Source organism: the organism of the source record quoted next, unplaced genomic scaffold (assembly GCF_019419815.1).
Source record: "Pyrus x bretschneideri cultivar Hongxiangsu unplaced genomic scaffold, Pyrus_bretschneideri_v1 Contig267, whole genome shotgun sequence".
In the NCBI taxonomy this organism is placed as follows: Eukaryota; Viridiplantae; Streptophyta; class Magnoliopsida; order Rosales; family Rosaceae; genus Pyrus; species Pyrus x bretschneideri.
In genome coordinates, this window is record NW_025999576.1 from 417977 (window position 1) to 436163 (window position 18187).

At 33.6% G+C, this 18187-nt stretch overlaps 1 protein-coding gene across 1 annotated transcript; it reads left to right on the top strand.

Annotated features, from left to right (window-relative positions):
* Nucleotides 1-311: 311 nt before the first annotated feature.
* LOC103948782 (AP-5 complex subunit zeta-1) lies at nucleotides 312-9460 on the top strand. The gene is made up of 17 exons (XM_009359851.3): nucleotides 312-316; nucleotides 1376-1652; nucleotides 1825-1965; nucleotides 2904-2995; nucleotides 3850-3946; nucleotides 4499-4542; nucleotides 4998-5086; nucleotides 5672-5763; nucleotides 5854-6000; nucleotides 6408-6555; nucleotides 6641-6717; nucleotides 7350-7421; nucleotides 7778-7825; nucleotides 7910-8037; nucleotides 8142-8301; nucleotides 8499-8709; nucleotides 9180-9460. Exons 1-17 carry the CDS (start codon nucleotides 312-314, stop codon nucleotides 9227-9229), a joined length of 1878 nt encoding a protein of 625 aa, XP_009358126.3. The 3' UTR covers nucleotides 9230-9460.
* The last annotated feature ends 8727 nt before the right edge of the window (nucleotides 9461-18187 follow it).

The window sequence follows — 18187 nt, forward strand, 5'->3', positions numbered from 1 at the left end:
TTTTTAACTTTTATTTAATTAATTATTTTAATATTTTTAATGACACATGGCGCCCAATCATTATCCACCTGGGCGCCACATCATCACTTAACAGGAAAATTAACAGTTTAACTAATAGATGTATGAGACTGTCCCAAAATTAACACTTTAGATATAACTCTGAGATGAAAAAAACTTGATGTACTAAATGTTGAAAACCATGAAACATGAGGGCAGTGAACAGAGTTTAACCCAAAAAAGTAATATTGATTTCAAACAAGATTGGGCTTAGGCCCAAACAAGGCGGACCAAAATGCCCAATCTATAGAGATATGGAGTATTGATATTGTCGACTTTTTAATCGTTAAATTTTGAATAAAAAATCAAAATTTTATAAATCAACGGTTAAAAAAACACAGAGTATTCTATATTACAGAGCTTCATAAAATTTTTGTTGACCAATTGCTCTTATAGAACATGTTATCCAGTTTAGTAACATGAACTTCACACCAGATATCATTTACTCCAAAGTTTTCTTCTCATTTGACTTCCGCCTATGTTGTCGGCTTAATTTTAAATGGGCCCTTTCAATTTAAAAAATGAAATCAATCAACCTTATCCAAAATCAATAATGAAAGAATTTCATGGAACATGTTTGTTGACATCAAATTGTCTCAATTTAATTACATAATGTCATGCGTAAGTTTTTCTTTACATGATATTATATTATTGGAATGAGACCTCACCATATCAATGAACTCGTTCCTTAAAAATTGCTCTCGACACAAGACTGACACACTCTCTAATAAAAGAAATATGAGATCAACTATCATAAGCGGTGTAATTTTTTATTACTTTTAAAAAAAAAAGTAATGTTAGCATTGCTCTATATTCCAATTAGCATTACGATATAGTAGTATTTTTTTTCACCTGTAGTTGAGTGAGAAGTTTTCCATTATTGACAAAGCAAATTCAAACTAAATTATTATAGATAGCTCATTGTGATAACTTTTTGTGAGGTTTAGCTTACTTATCCACTTTAGTACAACTAATATCAAATGTGTATATATATATATATATATATACATACTCTATCCAAATTGTCCAAAAAGAGTTAGGAAAACTAACAAAATATCCTCAAAAACTTTAGTTTTAATCAAAAGGACAAAATAAAGGTGTAAGTAAATAGTATCATGAGTGACTTTTTAAATTAAAAATATCTTTAACATTAAAAGTAAACAATACTAAAAATGTTTCATTAAAATTCCTAAAAAAGTTTGGATTCATTGGGTTTGTCTCCTTGTCCAACCGAAGAACCACGAGTAGGGGTGGGAAGTGATTACAGGGGACGGATGGCTGGGGTTACGTGTAAATGAATACCGGCATAACTCTTTAGCCTTTACCCGTCAAGTAATTTCCTAAACGGTGCACGACGTGCCGTTTTTTGCCCAGTTGATGTAATTTTTGCTTCACTCGCAGTAAATAAAAAAAAAGAAAAGCTTCCATTCGAATTTTGCTACGAACGAAAAACAACACACTTCGGATTTCGTTCGTTTTCTGAGAAAAACGAAAAAATGGGCGATTGGGAGTTGCATCTGAGAACCCTTTCAAGCAGTGCCAGAGACTCCAATGTCGCGAACGATCCCGCTTCCGACTCCGCTCTTCTCCAATCCGTTAGTCCCTCTCTCTCTCTCTCTGCATCTCATCATTTCCCTAACTTTCTCTTTGTTTCCCGAGAAAATAATTGAAAAGCAGGGAAACCCAGAAATGAGCTTAATTTTCTTTTCATTTTTCTGATTAAGGGGAAAAAATTGGTTCTTTTTTGTTTTATTAAATGTTGAGCAGGTGAAGAAGCTGTATGAATTGTGTAAAGCTGAGAATTCAGAGGATTTGGTGGCGAGAGTTTACACGCAGATTAACAAGCTCTTTCAGCGCTCGGTGGCTTCGCTGTCTCAATCTCGAACCTCCATTGGCCTTCTACTGCTGGTTCGTTTTTTGGTCCCATTCGGATTTTGAGTCGTATTTTTGTTGCATTGCTATCGTAATTTTGTTTCTTATTCACTTAGCTCCATGTTGTTAACTGCAAATTTCGCTATTTTGTTCCGTTTTGTTTAATTGCTGAGAAAGGATTAGGAAAATAAAACAAATGTTGAGCATTATCAATTTATCAAACAGTGTTTTTAGAACTTGTGGTATGGAAAATGGTATATGGGATGTTTACAAAAGTCACAATATAGATTATCCCGGGAATCCTCTTTAACAACTGATTGGAGTCAGCGCACTTTCTAATTAACATTCTATAGTTGTTTGGGCCAAATCGCAAGAAATGGCACTTGGCAGAGCATTTATGTGATGCTTAAGGTTTCAGCTCCATTTAAGTCGTTGACTTTTGTATGCGTAAGCATTCAGTATGATTTGTTTTGGAAGTAAACTGCAAGTGCTTTTTACCCGGTTAGCTAAGGTCTGAGCTTTCCCTTGCAGGATGAGAACTGAGCGCTTGTTCTCTAGGGCATGTACTTTTGTAAGCAATAACGTGATGGATTTTCTGAAGCAGTTTCATAGTTTAAGAGGGGGGGAGGTTGGGGGGGGGGGGGGGGGGGAGAAGTTAAGATGTAAAGGGGAATCTCTTCTTTTGATGTCTAATAGATTTTGGTTTTTTGGAGTGTATGAAAGGCATATAGTTGAAAAATAATTTTATGAAATTTAATGCTGTAAACTAGCTAACTTGTATTTTCTGTTAGTGTAATAGCTAATTCAGTTTTCCAATCTATTAGTTTTTTTTATTGATATAACATTTTATTGACACAGCAATGTCTGTGGATGTGGTAAACAGTCATATCCGCCGTCTCACACTTTCCTTTCTTTGGTAATACCTTTTTTTAATATCCCTTGCTCATAATTTAATTACCCTGATTTTCTATCAGACCATTCTTCAATTTTATCTTGACTTTGGGGAGATGGTTCTACATGATGCTGATCCCAGTCTCAGGACATTTTTCCGTTCATGTTTGAGCCGGTGAGTGATGTATTTCATTTGAAATTAGTGTCTAGGCTGATTAAAAGTATATGATATTGTGTGCCAATTAGGTTTTTCTTTTATCTATATTGATATATACCTAGTCATTAGTTGTGTGATATGGAAAGTTACTTAGCATTTGCTTGGTTTTTACCATAGGAAAAGAAGAGAAATTTTGGCAAGATTAAAGTGCAACTTATGTTATTCTGTAACTAAAGATGAAATGGAAGTGAGTAAGATTTTTATTTGTTACTAAAGTTGTTTTAAACTCCCCGAACCATGAAACCTGAGGCCCAGGTCTATTTTAACTTTTAAGATCCAATGGTCAATTGACGAGGGAGATGAACTGCAAAATGACGTACTTTTTATTGGTTTACAGAAGTATGACACACTTTGCTCACCTTGTCCTCCTTTATAAAAACCTTGATCATCTTGTTTTTTTTATGTCAGTTTTGATGGTCAACATGTTCTTAACTGTATACTGTATACATGGACTCATGCCAGACTCGTCCAAAATTTTATTACTATCTATCAGCTTAAATGGTAAATCAGACATAAGTCATGATGTCTTATCAAAGGATATTGTAGGTTGCTTTATGAAGTCAACAACAAGAAGCAATATTGACCTGGAAATTATTCTCTAGATTCTTTTGTACTTTGAAGAGAAAGTTACAAATTTTAAACTTCAAAAAGACGGGCTAACTAAGTTTCATTTGCACTACTTGCCATTTTGTGTTGGAATAAGCATTTGTTTTCTTGCTTATATTCTTACATTCGTTTTCATTCTTCTTATATCAAATCTAACTATAAATACGATGGCCATCACATGTCAAATTTTTCTAATCTGGTTGCAGTGAGTTTGCAGATCCTGTTGTCGCAGAATCAACCCTTGAATTTCTGAACGTCAACAAGAAAAAGCTTTTAACTTCTTTCCCTACCTTACTGCCTCAGGTATGACCAATATTCCTAGGGTTTTCTGTTTATGATAAAAATTGTTATGTAGTATACCTATTAGAAATGTATGACATAAGTCTTTATTTTGATATTGTGCAAAGGTTGTGGAGGTACTTAGCAATTGTGGTGGTGTTTTCATGTACTGCAATACACCCATCCACTTGTAAATTACAAACAATCAGTCAGTGAACATGCTGTCTGAGTTAAAATACTGCTTCCATTTGAAAGCCACAAAATTGAACAGTTGGACCATGCTCATTAATGGTGATGTTATCTGTGGAATGCAAGACTTTTGTGTTTTTTTACTTGTCTTGCTTCATAAACCTTTTAAGTTCTTGCTACTTGACAAGTCCTCATCAAGGCTCTCAAATATCCGAAGGAATTAAACAAAATCAGACCCATTGTGGTCAAATATTTCATCTTGAATTTTATATGCTTTCATTCAATTCTTGCTTTTTTTTTGGTTCTTTTATGCCTTGCAGGATCTTACCATAATATTTCTTTCAATAGCTGGATTATGTATCTCTAACCTTAACAACTTCTATGCAGTTCTTTCCCTTGATGTTAAAGTTGATTGCATGGAATGGGGAAAAGTGAGTTCTACAGTAATTATAATTTGACCTAGTGCTCATGCTCAAAGATGTATATACCACACGCGCGCGCGCACATACACACGTACACACATACATGCATATGATGTTTCTAAGCTGTCAGTTCTGAACACACGCACACACACACAGACACACACACACTGACTGACACACACTGTGACACACATATCATGTTTCTAAGTTGTCAGTTCTGAACTTCTGATGGTACAGCTGAACATAGACACACACACACACACACACACACACACACACACTCACGTACATACATATGATGTTTCTAAGTTGTCAGTTCTGAACTTCTGATGGTTCAGCTGAAGATAGACACTTGTGGATATGCACATTACAAAGATTCTTTTTATGTTTCTATTGTCATTTAGCTTTAAAGTAAATAGATGAATTTTATTTCATAATTGTCCACTTCGTTGTTTGCCCTGCAGGTTAGAAAAGTCATTTATGAAGGTTTTTCCAGGGTTGATGTCCCCTGGGTCATTTCTTCCATTATTTCCAGCTTTGGTAGACTTGCCAAGTGAGTATGTTTATTCAGTTCACCTTTATCCTCCGTTTTCACCATATTTCTTTGATGTCACATTGTCTCTTGGCTTCTTTTACCTTATAAAGCTTTTGCTGTGTTGCATGTATGTGTGTTTTTCATCTGTTGTTTCTCTTATGTGTGGAGTTAATTGATTTTAGATCCTTATCTTTAAAATATTTCTTGTATATAACTGATCTGAAATATTTATCTAGCCGTCATATAAAATTTATAAGTTGTTAAGCTGATATGTCAAGTGCAAAGTCTCAGCATTCAGCTTATGCCTTACCACTTTTGAACAGACAGTCATTATGCTTAAAAGAAAAGCGTGAAATAATGGGCTTATTAATTTATCTGTTTTTGCTGAACCGAGTTCTTTTATTTCAAATTTGTATACTTTTTTTGTTTTTTCAAAATATAAAAACTTTTGGTTTTTTCAAAACATTAAAAACTTTTGGTTTCATGGTTGCCCTGTAATTTGGGCTTGTCCGGGTGTGCTTTTAAGCCTTTTTTCAATTGGTTTTTCTTAGTTTCCTCTTAAAGTAGCCTGAGATCTATCATTTTTTGTTTCAACTATGGTAGTTTTGGTAGTGGCATTGGAGAAGGTTGAAAAGAGCTCGGGATCGTTAGTTGGAAACAGCATTGCATCAATGCAGAAGAGTTCAGCTCCTGAGGTTAATTTTTTGATGTTTGAAAATTACACGTGTTAACCTAAAAGTTTAGAAACCATGCAATTAAAGATGCGCATTGATATGTTGATGCAGATGCTGCTTGCTCTTATGGATGAAGCTTATACCGGTTCAACAATAGGAGATGGAGGGGGAGACTCTGAATCAGAGGACAGCAGTTCAATTGATGTTGCTGATCCTCTGTTCCTTGACCTTCTAAAGGATGAAAATGATGGCATTGCTGTAAGGATATTTTTTTCTGAATCTCAATTTCCATTTGCATATCCTAATTTAGAACTTTTTTCCTTTTAAGGTATATAAAAGTTATGTTTCACTTACTTGTATTCCTCTTCTTTCTTTTCTTTTGATGTGTCCTTTTTATCATTTCAAACGAGTGCAAATGCAAGACCACATAAAACCATGGTTTTCTTGTAATTACAAGGAATTAAGTAGAGTTGTGGACTTACTGGTAAACATTTTTTTGTTCCTTGTAAACATGACTTTAATGTATATGTTTCGGACCACTGACAATTTTCCAAATCAGATTTGAGCATGTTTCTACAAATGGTTGGGTAGCATTATGCTATTACAAAATTTATTTCACATTAACACTGAAAATATACTCAGATTTTATTTATGCTGTATTGCAGGAACGCCATTGGACCTCTCCTGCAATGGCTGCAACTTTACAGACTGTAATTAATACTCCCCAATCTGATAGGCTGAAAAATATACTACGCATGACACCACGGTTTCTTGATGTGTATTTTGCTATAGCACTGCGTGATGTCAATAATTGTACGTGATATAGCTCTTATCCTACATTAGAGTTTGGTATAAACTCTTTTGTTTCTAAAAATTTATTTTCTCTATTTTATTCCAGCTTTGGTCTGTGCATTGATACCTCTACTCATGTCCAGAAATGCCACAATATTTCCTGACAGAAGTTTTTCTTATGAGGTGTGTATGCATTTAAATATATTTTATGTTTTCTTTTGCTGAGTTTTTTGATGTGGTGACTTTTTGGCTTCCAAGACAGAAAAATATGGGAGATTGATATATTTATGATTTTTTATGCATGGAAGTGGACCAATCTTCATGTGCACTTGATTTCATTTGACATTGTCAAAAGATCATTCTCCAGCGTCACACCAACACCTTTAGTGATCTCATTTTCTTTGATCTCGGGTTACAGTTGAGTCAGGGGTCACATGAAATACAGTAATTGTTGGTCTGGCGTTGGGTTTGGGGATCAAATGTGATGATTGGAGACTATTTCTTGCATTTCAATATCCTTGATTTGCTGGAACCCTTGTATATATTGGTGTTACTTTTCATCTGTACTCATTTTCACTATAATTGACATCTGTTGGTATCTTTTGTGCAAAAAATTAATGTCCATGTCCTGCAAGAAAAGATGCTTTTCGAATTATGAAATGTGTGAAAGTAATTGTGATCAGTTCATATAATGAAATATTATTTACAGCTATATGTCATAAATCTTTCTGGTGAACTCTAAAGTCTGATTGGTCCTCTTATCATCCTTTATCATGAGTGGATAATCTTATTTCTAAAATTTATGCATTCTATAGGTTCGTAAGAGGCTATTAGAATTTATGCTTGCCGCATTTCAGCGCTCTCCAGATTTTATTGCACTTTTGAAGGTACTGTCCCAAACACATTTTGCCTCTGATCATTATTATACAATTTCTTTCAGCCGTGTATGTTTTTAAATCCATTAGAAACCGTTGGTGGCACGGTTCTCAGGGTATGTGATTAGAAATTCTTAGTAGAAAAGAGAAATACACGAGTTTGGCCAGATAGGAGGTTGAAGGAATGGATTTTGGTTATTGTTTGTCTTGGTTCATTCCTTTCCTGGTTTAAAGGGAAAAGTAGTACAATATCCAACCGGTTACTTACCAAGTAGAAGATCATGTTTAATTTTATTAATATCTCGTCGTTGGATCTTTTCGGTTGTTCTTCATTGAAAGAGTTTACAAGGTGATTTCAATCTTTGCAGAAGCCTATAATGGACAGGCTTGGGGAAGCTTATGACAGCCCAGAAAAGGTCAGTTGATCACCTCACTGTGTTTTTGAAGCTTGTCGGTGTTGTAGTTTGTGTCCGAGTTATTACAGTTTTCTTTTCCTATAGACAGAGTTGGCATTACAATTGTGTTGGGCCATAGGAGAGCATGGCGGGGGTGGACGATCTCACAAAGATGAAGCTCGTGAGCTTTTTGAGAGTTTAGAGCTACTCTTGTACGAAAACCTTTCATCTAGGTAAGGGATAAACCAGCTGTTTGATTTGTGTCTCATTTTTTTCCTTAGCAATGTCGACTAAATGTTTGCTGATTTTTCTATTTTCCTTTTGTTTTCTTGTGAAGTCGTCTAGGCCTGGGACAGGAATCAACCTTTAGCTCTGATAATCAAACTTACCGAAAGTCATCACAATCAAGGCTTCTATGCTTTGTTGTTACAGCCATTGCAAAGTTGGCCACCATCCACCGTGAATTGCTGCCAAGGGCACATTTTTCCTTGGGCAAGGTTTGACTTTCAGATTTGACCATAAGCGTAGCTATTTTCCTTGCTGGAATAATGTGTGGTTTTTCAGTTGCAATTTTCTTAAGAGAAAATTTAGCTCCTATGTGTCATAGTGAGATTGGTGGAGTTATGTAGAAGTATATTATGCTGTCAAAATTATCTCATCAGCTCGCGTTCACTAAATTGTTTTGTATCCCCAGGTAGCTCGCTCTCGAATATCAGATGAGAGGGTCTGGAGACGGGCTCGTGATTATTTGGCCTTAATGACAGAACCTGCAATTTCCTTGTCTGTGTTGGGGCCTTCCCGGCCTTCAAATGGACAAATGCAGAACCGCGGTACTGTCAAGTGGAGTGATGGTGCATCAAAGATGATTGCTCATCTTCCATTTTATATTCTTGGTGAACAAGAAGGTCAGGATCCTTATTGAAACGTTTTTTTTTGTTTTTTTTTTCCTTTTCTGGTCGAATATTCTTATTTGAACCTGTTTTACTAAAACTCTGAAGTAGTTGCACGCGTCCTTAAACATGTCCTCACGGAGCATTGAACTTAGGTCAACATGTCAATCGATCTGCACCATCACATGCCGTTGCCTTTTGAAAATGATTTTTCTTATTTATATTCCCAATACTCACTTAGTGGGATGAGGCTTTGTAGTTGTTGACGTTGTTGGGCTAGGATTATGAACGTATAAAAGAGAGATGGTAAACAACACGTGGAAAATGAATGAGTGCGTGGTTACACTGCCTACGAAATTTGGTTACCCTGGTTCCTTTACGCTATACTTTCACCAAGTGCTGATTAAGTACAACATATACGTCAATGCAATTATGCTATGTTTTGCAGAGATCCGTTACTAAATTCGAACTTCGCCTTCACGCAGGTCCACCCTTCCATGATTTTTTGTTTTCAGATATCCTTCCAAGAAGATGATGAATGCGGCGGATCTTTTTCTGGGCGTGTGTACTTTGTAATTTCTGTCAGAAGTCTTAATTTACAGATTGTATTCGTTCTTTGTTCTCTGGATTGTAGTTCTAGTTTGTACATTGCCTTTGTACAATATGGTTCTATGAATGTGTTAACTTTATTAGCAACCCTGCTTATAGCTAATTGCTTATATTATTTTTTTGAACATAGTTAAAAAAACCGTTTCTTATTTTATAATTTCCATTTTTTTTGTTTGTCCGTAAATTTATTGTAAGCACCTGAAATCATTGGAAGACATAAGGCCTGTTTGGTGGGCAGGATATGATGGGTTATTTCCAGTTAAATTGGACTTAGTAGCCTAGCAAATATTTGGTGAGTAAAACTGTAACATGGACTGGATTGGTTGCAAATCCGAAATAAGGGAAAATATGATGGGTTATGTAACCTAACCACACACATAGGCCATATAACTCATCCCTGCCAATCTAATCATGTTCCTAAGGTTTAATCTCATTCAGCCCACGAAAGTGGCAGTGTGCTTTTGTTGCGCTATACTATTTTGAACTAGACTAGCTTTAGAGACTAAGTTGAACTTACTTAGAATAAACTTAAACTTGACAGATTTAGTGAAGTGTTTAGTACAGTGTTAGATTTATTATTAATTCTACTCCTTTTGTTCCCCAAAATACTCTTCCTCTCTCAAAACCTCCATCTTTTTCAACCTCTTTCTCTCTGTCTCAAACTCTGCCTTCCTCCTCATTTTTATCCAATTAAATTCTAGATTTTTCCTGCAAAACGCACAATCGAGCTTTGGTTGTCGGGATTTTTGTTGGGTGGGCATGAAAGCCCAATGGGTGAGCTTGGTTGGCCGAGATCTTTACGATTTTGAATCTGAGCTTGTTGAAGTAGGGCTTTGTGCTTGCAGCGGTCGTCGTTGAAGTGGGGATTTGGGTCACTTCTTGGGCTCAAGCCCGTTATTGGCTATTTTATTCAAATTAATAGATAATTAAATATGAGTACATTATATTTAGTTTTCCAGTAATATTTTTTTAAGAAGATAAATTCCTTATTTCTCAAGATATCTGTATTTGGATTGACCAAGCTTGATGGGGAATCAAGTTTGACGATCATTCTTAGAGATATCAAGGCTACTAATGTGTTGCTTGATGAAAATTTTAATCCAAAGATATCTACTTTGGAATGGCCAAACTTGATGAAGGGGTTAAAACCCACATAAGCACCTATATTGCTAGAACATTGTGAGTCTCTATATTTTAACTCATCTTCTTATATTTGTCCTTCTAATATAGTTGTATTATTGCATATATGTACAACTATTGTATTGATATGAAGCTTTCAATTAAGAGAAAAATACCCTACTTTTGCAAGGTATTTTCTTAAGCTAAACAATTTCATAATTTCATGGTTTAATTTGGAGTGAATATATGGCACTGGAATATACAATTCGGGGTTATTTGACCAATAAACAGATGTTTATAGCTTTGGAATTATTGTATTAGAGGTTATTAGTGAGAAGAAGGATTGATGTCAGTAGACAAACGAAAAGGCTTTTATATTCTTGATTGGGTAACTTCCTAATTGGAAATCTATTTTGATTTTGTTGATGTTGTTTAGAACTAGATGGAAGACTTTTATATTTTTCTTTTGTTGAAAGTTCTCTTGGGTTTTTCTAAAGGTAAATAACTTAGTGGGCTTTTGTTCGTTTCATGTTTTAAGGCACATGTACTAAAATTAGATGCGGATTTGATGAACCTGGTGGATCCAAGGTTGGGATCAAACTTCAAAAGAAGAGATGACGGTTACAATCAATGTGGCTCTTCATTACTCTAATGCTACTTCAAAACTTAGGTCCACCATGCCTTCAATTGTGAGCACGCTTGAAGGTAGGGCTACTGTTCAAGAGTTTATCTCAGACCCAAATCCCTCATTAAGTAATGAGATGGATGCGAGGATGAAGAAATATTTTCAATCCTATTCATATCGTCGAGACATTAGAGAAGCAAGAAAATGACATAGTGTTTGATAGATTATCAACATAACTAAACCTAACGCTCAAACATACAAGCTCATAAATCATTAACTTTACCCTATATAAACTTTCTTTTTTCTGTTTAGAAATATTGTTGAAAGAAAAGTTAATTGTTTTTCAGCATGGTAATATTTATGTGTGAATTCATCTATTTCCATAATCTTTAGTACTTCAAATAGTACAGTATAAGCACATAAGTAGATTACAAATTGTGTGATGTGCACAATACAACATTAAACTAATTAATTTCATTTTCAAGGTACCATTTAAAAAAAAAAAGAGGTTATAGCAGTAGGTAGTGGGTCGGGCCGGCCCAGATTAGTCATAAGTGAGCACTTTTCAGGTTCTTGCCCGGCTATCTTATTTAACTTAATAGATAATTAAATATTAATATATTGTATTTAGTTTTCTGGTACTTTTTTTAAAGACGATAAATTCCTTATTTCCCAAAAACATCTAATTTTGGATTGGCCAAGATTAGTGAGGAATCAACTTTGAAGGCCATTCACAGAGATATCAAGCCTACTAATGTGTTGCTTGATGAAAATCTTAACTCAAAGATATTTGACTTTGGATTGGCCAAGCTTGATCAAGAGGTTAAGTCATGCATTGCTAGAACTTTGTAAGTCTCTATGTTTTAACTTATTTTCTTATGTTTGTCTTTCCCATATAGTTGTACTACAACATATCTATATAACTATTGTATTGATGTGAAACGTTCAATTAGAAGAAAACATACTGTTTTATTAATCTCAGTATTTTATTTTATTATTTTTTGGAATTTCTTAAGCTAGACGATTGCATTATTCCATGATTTAATTTGCAATTGATGTATGCATTGCAAAGTGCAATTTGGGGTTGTCTAATTGATAAAGCAGATGTTTATAGCTTTGGAATTCCTGTACTGGAGGTTATTAGTGAGAAGAAGAACTGAAGTTAATAGAAAAATGCAGAAGACTTTTATATTCTTGATTGGGTAACTTTCTTAATTAGACTTCAATTTTGATTTTGTTGATGCTATTTACAAGCTAGATCGAAGGTTTTCATATTCTTTTTTTGTTCAAAGTTTCCTCGATTATTTCTAAAGATAAAAAAACTTATTTTTCTTTTGTTCCTTTCATGTTTTAAGGTACATGTACTAAAATCGGACGGGAATTTGATGAACTTAGTGGATCCAAGGTTGGACTCAAACTTCAACAAAGAATAGATGATGGTTACAATCAATGTGGTTGTCCCCTACTCTATTGCCACTTCAAAACTTAGATCTACCATACCTTCAGTTGTGAGTATGCTTGAAGGCAGGACTACTGTTGAAGAGTTTGTCTTAGACCCAAATCCCTCATCAAATAATGAGATGAATGTGATGATGAAGAAATGTTTTCAATCCTTTTTGAAAGGGGGCGACTAAAGTACTATTGATTTCTTCATGTGCACCCTTTCATGACATTCATTTAATCAATCCTTATTCAAAGTGCGGAGACACTAGAAAAGAGAGAAAATGGCACATTGCTTGATAGATTATCAACATAACTAACCCTAATGCTCAAACATACAAGCTCATAAATCTTTAACTTACCCTATATAAACTTTCTTTTTCTGTTTAGAAATATTATTGGAAGAAAAGTTAAATAGTTTCTTAGCGTGGTAATTGTTATGTGTGAATTCATCCATTTCCATAATCTTTAGCACGTAAAATAGTACAATATAAGCACATAAGTTGAATACAAATTGTGTAATATGCACAAACAACTTTAAACTTTATTAATTCCAATTTAGAGGTACTTTTTCCTAAAAATTAAGTTATAGCAGTACGTAACGAGTCGGGCTGACCCATATTAGTTTTCTAGTACTTTTCTTAGAGAAGATAAATTTCTTATTTCCCAAAGATATCTGACTTTGGATTGGCCAAGGTTGGTGATGAATCAAGTTGAAAGCCATTTACATAGATATCAAGGTTATTAATGTGTTGCTTGATGAAATCTTATAAAGGGATAACACACCAAACCCATTAGGAGTTCAATAATACTAAACAGCCTCATATGGAAATACTCAGTTTCTCGTGATGATTCAAAACTAATACGATTTGGTACAAATTCCTTTGGTTTAATGTCCACGTCTGGGAGAATTTAACGGCACATTTGTTATTCTATTTTAATTCAACTTTTTAAACTCAAAACTATTTTTTGAGATTCAGGTCATGAATTCCTATTTGCTAGAATTTTTTTAAAGATTGAATTCAAGACCAACTTAAAAAATAACTTGCTTCTTAAAAATACCAAAAGTGAGTTTTGAGAATTTTTAAGTCAAACTCTTATATCTCTCTTTGTCTTATCGGTCTCTCCTCAACCTTTTTTTCTACACTATCCTTTCTCTCTCCTCTCTTTCTTTCTTCTCACTCTTGCTCTCTTATCTCTCCCTCCTCTAATATGTTACTCTCTCTCTCTCTCTCTCTCTCTCTCTTCTTTTTCTCCCTCTTCTAGATCCGACCCTCTGTCTTCGTATCTCTCTCCCCTGTTGAATTTTCTCGACTCTGTTATGGAGTTGTTTTAGGTTGAAGTTTTCTCCTTTTCTTTTTAAATTGTTAAGATTTTAATTTTTTTTAATGTTATGCCAAATAAGTTTTTGAATCTCAAAGAAAATTGTTCTTAAGAAATGTTTTTAGAAATGATAAATTTTTTAAATAGGATATCAACGGGTCCTAAGATTTCATTGCCTTATGTAGTCGTATACACTTGACATCACTTATGACTTCAGTATTAATGCTTTCTTTGGCAACTTCCCAAAGAGGATCTCAGACCAAAGCCAATGTCGAGAGCTCTTGCATAGCGTAAGATGCAAGTTCAGTGATTTTGATTGTGTTCAATTGATCAATCAGTTGCTTCCTACAAGTGTATGCGAACCAAAATCGATGGGTTAGACTTGTGATATGGATGAGTCTTGAGAGGGCCAAAAATAAAAGAGATGGGTAATGACCCACCACTAATGACACTCATATAGTCCTTAATAACATGCATTTTACTACTTGCACAACACGGCAGTTGTACAATTATATTACAAGAGATTTCAGTACAATTATGACTAGTAGTAAAAGAAAACAAAAAACTGAGATATAGAATCATTCATTATCATATATCAAATTATATTATATTTTTTCAGTTTATCCCACGTGGTATATTCTTACATTCTTCAACATGTGAGTCTTGATGGGACCTCAAATCTGAGAATTTAACTTGTGCTGGTGAACCTTGAGGGGATGCAGTGGGTTGAGGCAATTCGTTAAGATCGAAATCATACTTTGTTATTGAACCTTGAGTTGATGCAGTAGATTGAGGTAAGACCCTATGTTCTAAATCATATTGCGGCGATGAGCATTGCGGTGTCACAGTGTGTTGTGGCAAGTCGTTAAGATCTAAATCATATTGTGGTGGTGACCTTTGACAGGGTGTAGTAGGTTGAGGCAAGTCCCCATCATCTAAATCATCTTTTGGAGTGCTATTTATCTGAAAATTAGCCAAAAGGTTGAATATTGACTTAAGTAAAACAAAATGAAAACAAACAAAAGCTCAAAGTAAAATGGAACTTGAATATAACGAGAACACAAAATGATGGTAAGGGTAGATAGTTAATTTGATGATATTGTCAAACTCTTCATATTCCAATCGAAGTAGTCAAATTGCAAAAGGAAACATGAATATATATCACAAGTATATAAATATATAGTAATGTTTGTGTTATTATTATTTATTTATTTTGCTAATTAATTTTGAGAATGAGGGTCTAATTCGTGGCACCAGTTTTTTTGCACAATTTTTGACACACGTTTTTGTAGGGCCCGTTTCATAATGTATTTTAACAATCTGAACTGTTTGTGTCCAAAACATATGTAAACAATTGTGTAACAAAAAAATGGTGCCACGGATCCACCCCATTTGAGAAACTACAAGTTGAAATTTACAAGTTGGGTATGCTTTACTAACTGTAGTAATGTGACCTCAACAATATAATTGGTAATATTATTCAGTCAAAAAAAAATGTGAGTGTTCCTCTCTAGAAAATTGGTAATATTATTCAGTCCAAATTGGTAATATTATTCATTGCTAATATACTCTCTAGAAAATGTGAGTGTTCCTAGACACACATAAATAGGAGAGTATGTCAACAATGAGGCAAGTCTTGTATGCTTAAATGACATTACTCGTGTATAAAACAATGTATCACAAACCCCAGTATTTTAGTTTTTGTCAAAATTTAGGGGTTTTTAAACATTAGTCCTTGCAAAAGATTAAAATTTAAAAAAAACCTGATGCTAGATTACATATTCAATTTAATCCCTTGAAGTGTACTTTTATCAAAATTTATATTCAATTTTTGTTATTCAATGTGCATTTTTATTTAATCTCTCCACATTAAATTTTAATTTTATTAATATGCACGTATTTAGTTCTTTTAATTATAAATGAACATAAATGAGAAAATATTAAAAGAAAATTGTGAGACAAAAATATATAAATGCATAAGTGTACAGAAATAGCTGTGCCAAATGAAATATATAAAATTTATTTTTTTGTACCGAAATATTTGTATCTGCATGATTGTACTGAAATATATTATAATGAACCTAAATGTATGTATCGAAATGTATTATATTGAATTAATGTATCGAAATATTTGTACCGAAATTTATGTACCTACATGATTGTACCGAAATATTTGTACCTACATAATTGTACCAAAATATGAACCTAAATGTACGTATTGAAATATATTATACTAAACCTAAATGTATGTACCGAAATATAGTATATTGAATTAATGTACCTAAATATTTGTACCTACATGATTGTACCGAAATGTACCTAAATATCAATACCAAAATGTATGTACCGAAATGTACGTACCAAAATGTATGTACCGAAATATTTGTACCTACATGATTGTACCGAAATATATTATAATGAACCTAAATGTATGTACCGAAATGTATTATATTGAATTAATGTACCTAATGAACCTAAATGTATGTACCAAAATATTTGTACCTACATGATTGAACTGAAATATATTATAATGAACCTAAATGTATGTACCGAAATGTATTACATTGAATTAATGTACCTAAATGTCAATACCAAAGTGTATGTACCAAAATGTAGGTATCGAAATGTATGTACCGAAATATAGTATATTGAATTAATGTACCTAAAAGTCAATACTCAAACGTGTGTACCAAAATATACATACCGAAATGCATTATATTGAATTAATGTACCTATATGTTTGTATCAATAGATATACCAAAATATTCAAATGTATTAATGTACCTAAATGAAGAACATACAAAATTGTTATCGGAATATATATTATAAAAGAAAAAATAGTTGTCTAAATGTAGACATTAAAATATATTATGATGGATGAAATAAAAATTAAATTTAAATGTAATTAATACATTAAAATAAAAATAAAAAGATAAATAAAACATCAAAATATAACTAATAAATGAGATGATTAAATGTACTAGGGACTAAAATTAGATTTTAATTTTACACAAGGTTATATTCTAAAACTCATCTTTTTTAAGATTAAAATAAAGTTTTCTATAAAATTTATTTATTTATTTTTGTTTTAAAATTTAATTAATACCTTTAAATCGACCCAAAGGTTTAACCCTGAATCGCTGTAAGCCTCTATCTTAGGAGTACCACCGCTTGAAGCTTCACACACTTCCATGAAGCTGAAGAAAACAAAAACTCTAAAATCCATTAGAAATCATGGTGATAAATAATGACATCAAACTAAACCCAAAAAAACTACCTAGAAAAGTGAACAACCAAGCGAAGCCTATATACATATAGTGTAAAGTGCAAAGAAACTTACTTCAAAACGCGTTGGACCTCATGATCTGATGTTGTTGCTTTAAATTTCGCAGAAGAATTTACATTTTTGAGATAATCATCAGCTTCGGTGCTTGGAATAGGAGTGTGTTTAGTGTTTCTCCTTGCAGCCATTTTCAACTGTAATAACTTGCATACACCAAAGAAAACATGAATCCATGAGTTTAAACCTAAAAAGTTAACGTAAAAAAATTAAACTTGAAGAAAATAATAATGAAGTGGTTATGAAATACATGCCATAAGCTTGGAGATGATAACGGTGAGCGAAACTGAGTAGATCTGTTTCCAGGCTTCCACCAAGGAGAGATTTAGAGTAGGAGTTCTCGTCACACTGCGAAGTGTACTTACTTAGGGTTTTGGGACAAGGAGTTTGCTGCCACTCTTATAAAAGTGGGAGGTGGGGTTGGGGGGCTCAGGTGCAAAATAATTGTGGTCAACTGATAGCTTAACCAGAAAAGGAATATAATCTCGTGAGACCTAATTTATTTGGCCAGATAATTAGTGGATATTTTACCTAAAAAACTTTGTCCAGGTACAATATTCTCATTGATTTTTCTCTGAATTTGAAATAATATATTTAGCATTACAATACTGGCAGCCAAACGTTGTTCAGCATTGCAGTGATGAGGGAGGGTGAGGTTGTTGGTTACGATATTTTACCCAAAAAACATAAAATTATGATACCGAATGGAGAGTATTATGTTATAAGACGTGTAACTTTACTACAGATCCTTACTTATACACAGTACAAAACACTATAGAATGTGCCCCTAATAAGCCTACTAGGAACCCTTATGCATCTATAATTCGTTAAATTAAGTTCAAATACAATAGAAAACCCTTTTGCCCATATTACTCAAATTCAACCTTAGTGGATGCAAGATATGAGAAGTTAATATTCCAAATCCCAGTTGGATTTCCAAACAATCTATAAGTGATTAGGAGACCACATTAGGCCCCTAATGAGATTTCTCCCAATATGGTGCGGCATTTTTTACAATAAATATTGCAACAAAAAAA

Coding starts and splice junctions, on each gene's coding strand:
- LOC103948782 (XM_009359851.3), top strand. Junction 7,826..7,909: donor CTTATGACAGCCCAGAAAAG/GTCAGTTGATCA, acceptor CTTTTCCTATAG/ACAGAGTTGGCATTACAATT. Junction 8,710..9,179: donor TATTCTTGGTGAACAAGAAG/GTCAGGATCCTT, acceptor GCCTTCACGCAG/GTCCACCCTTCCATGATTTT.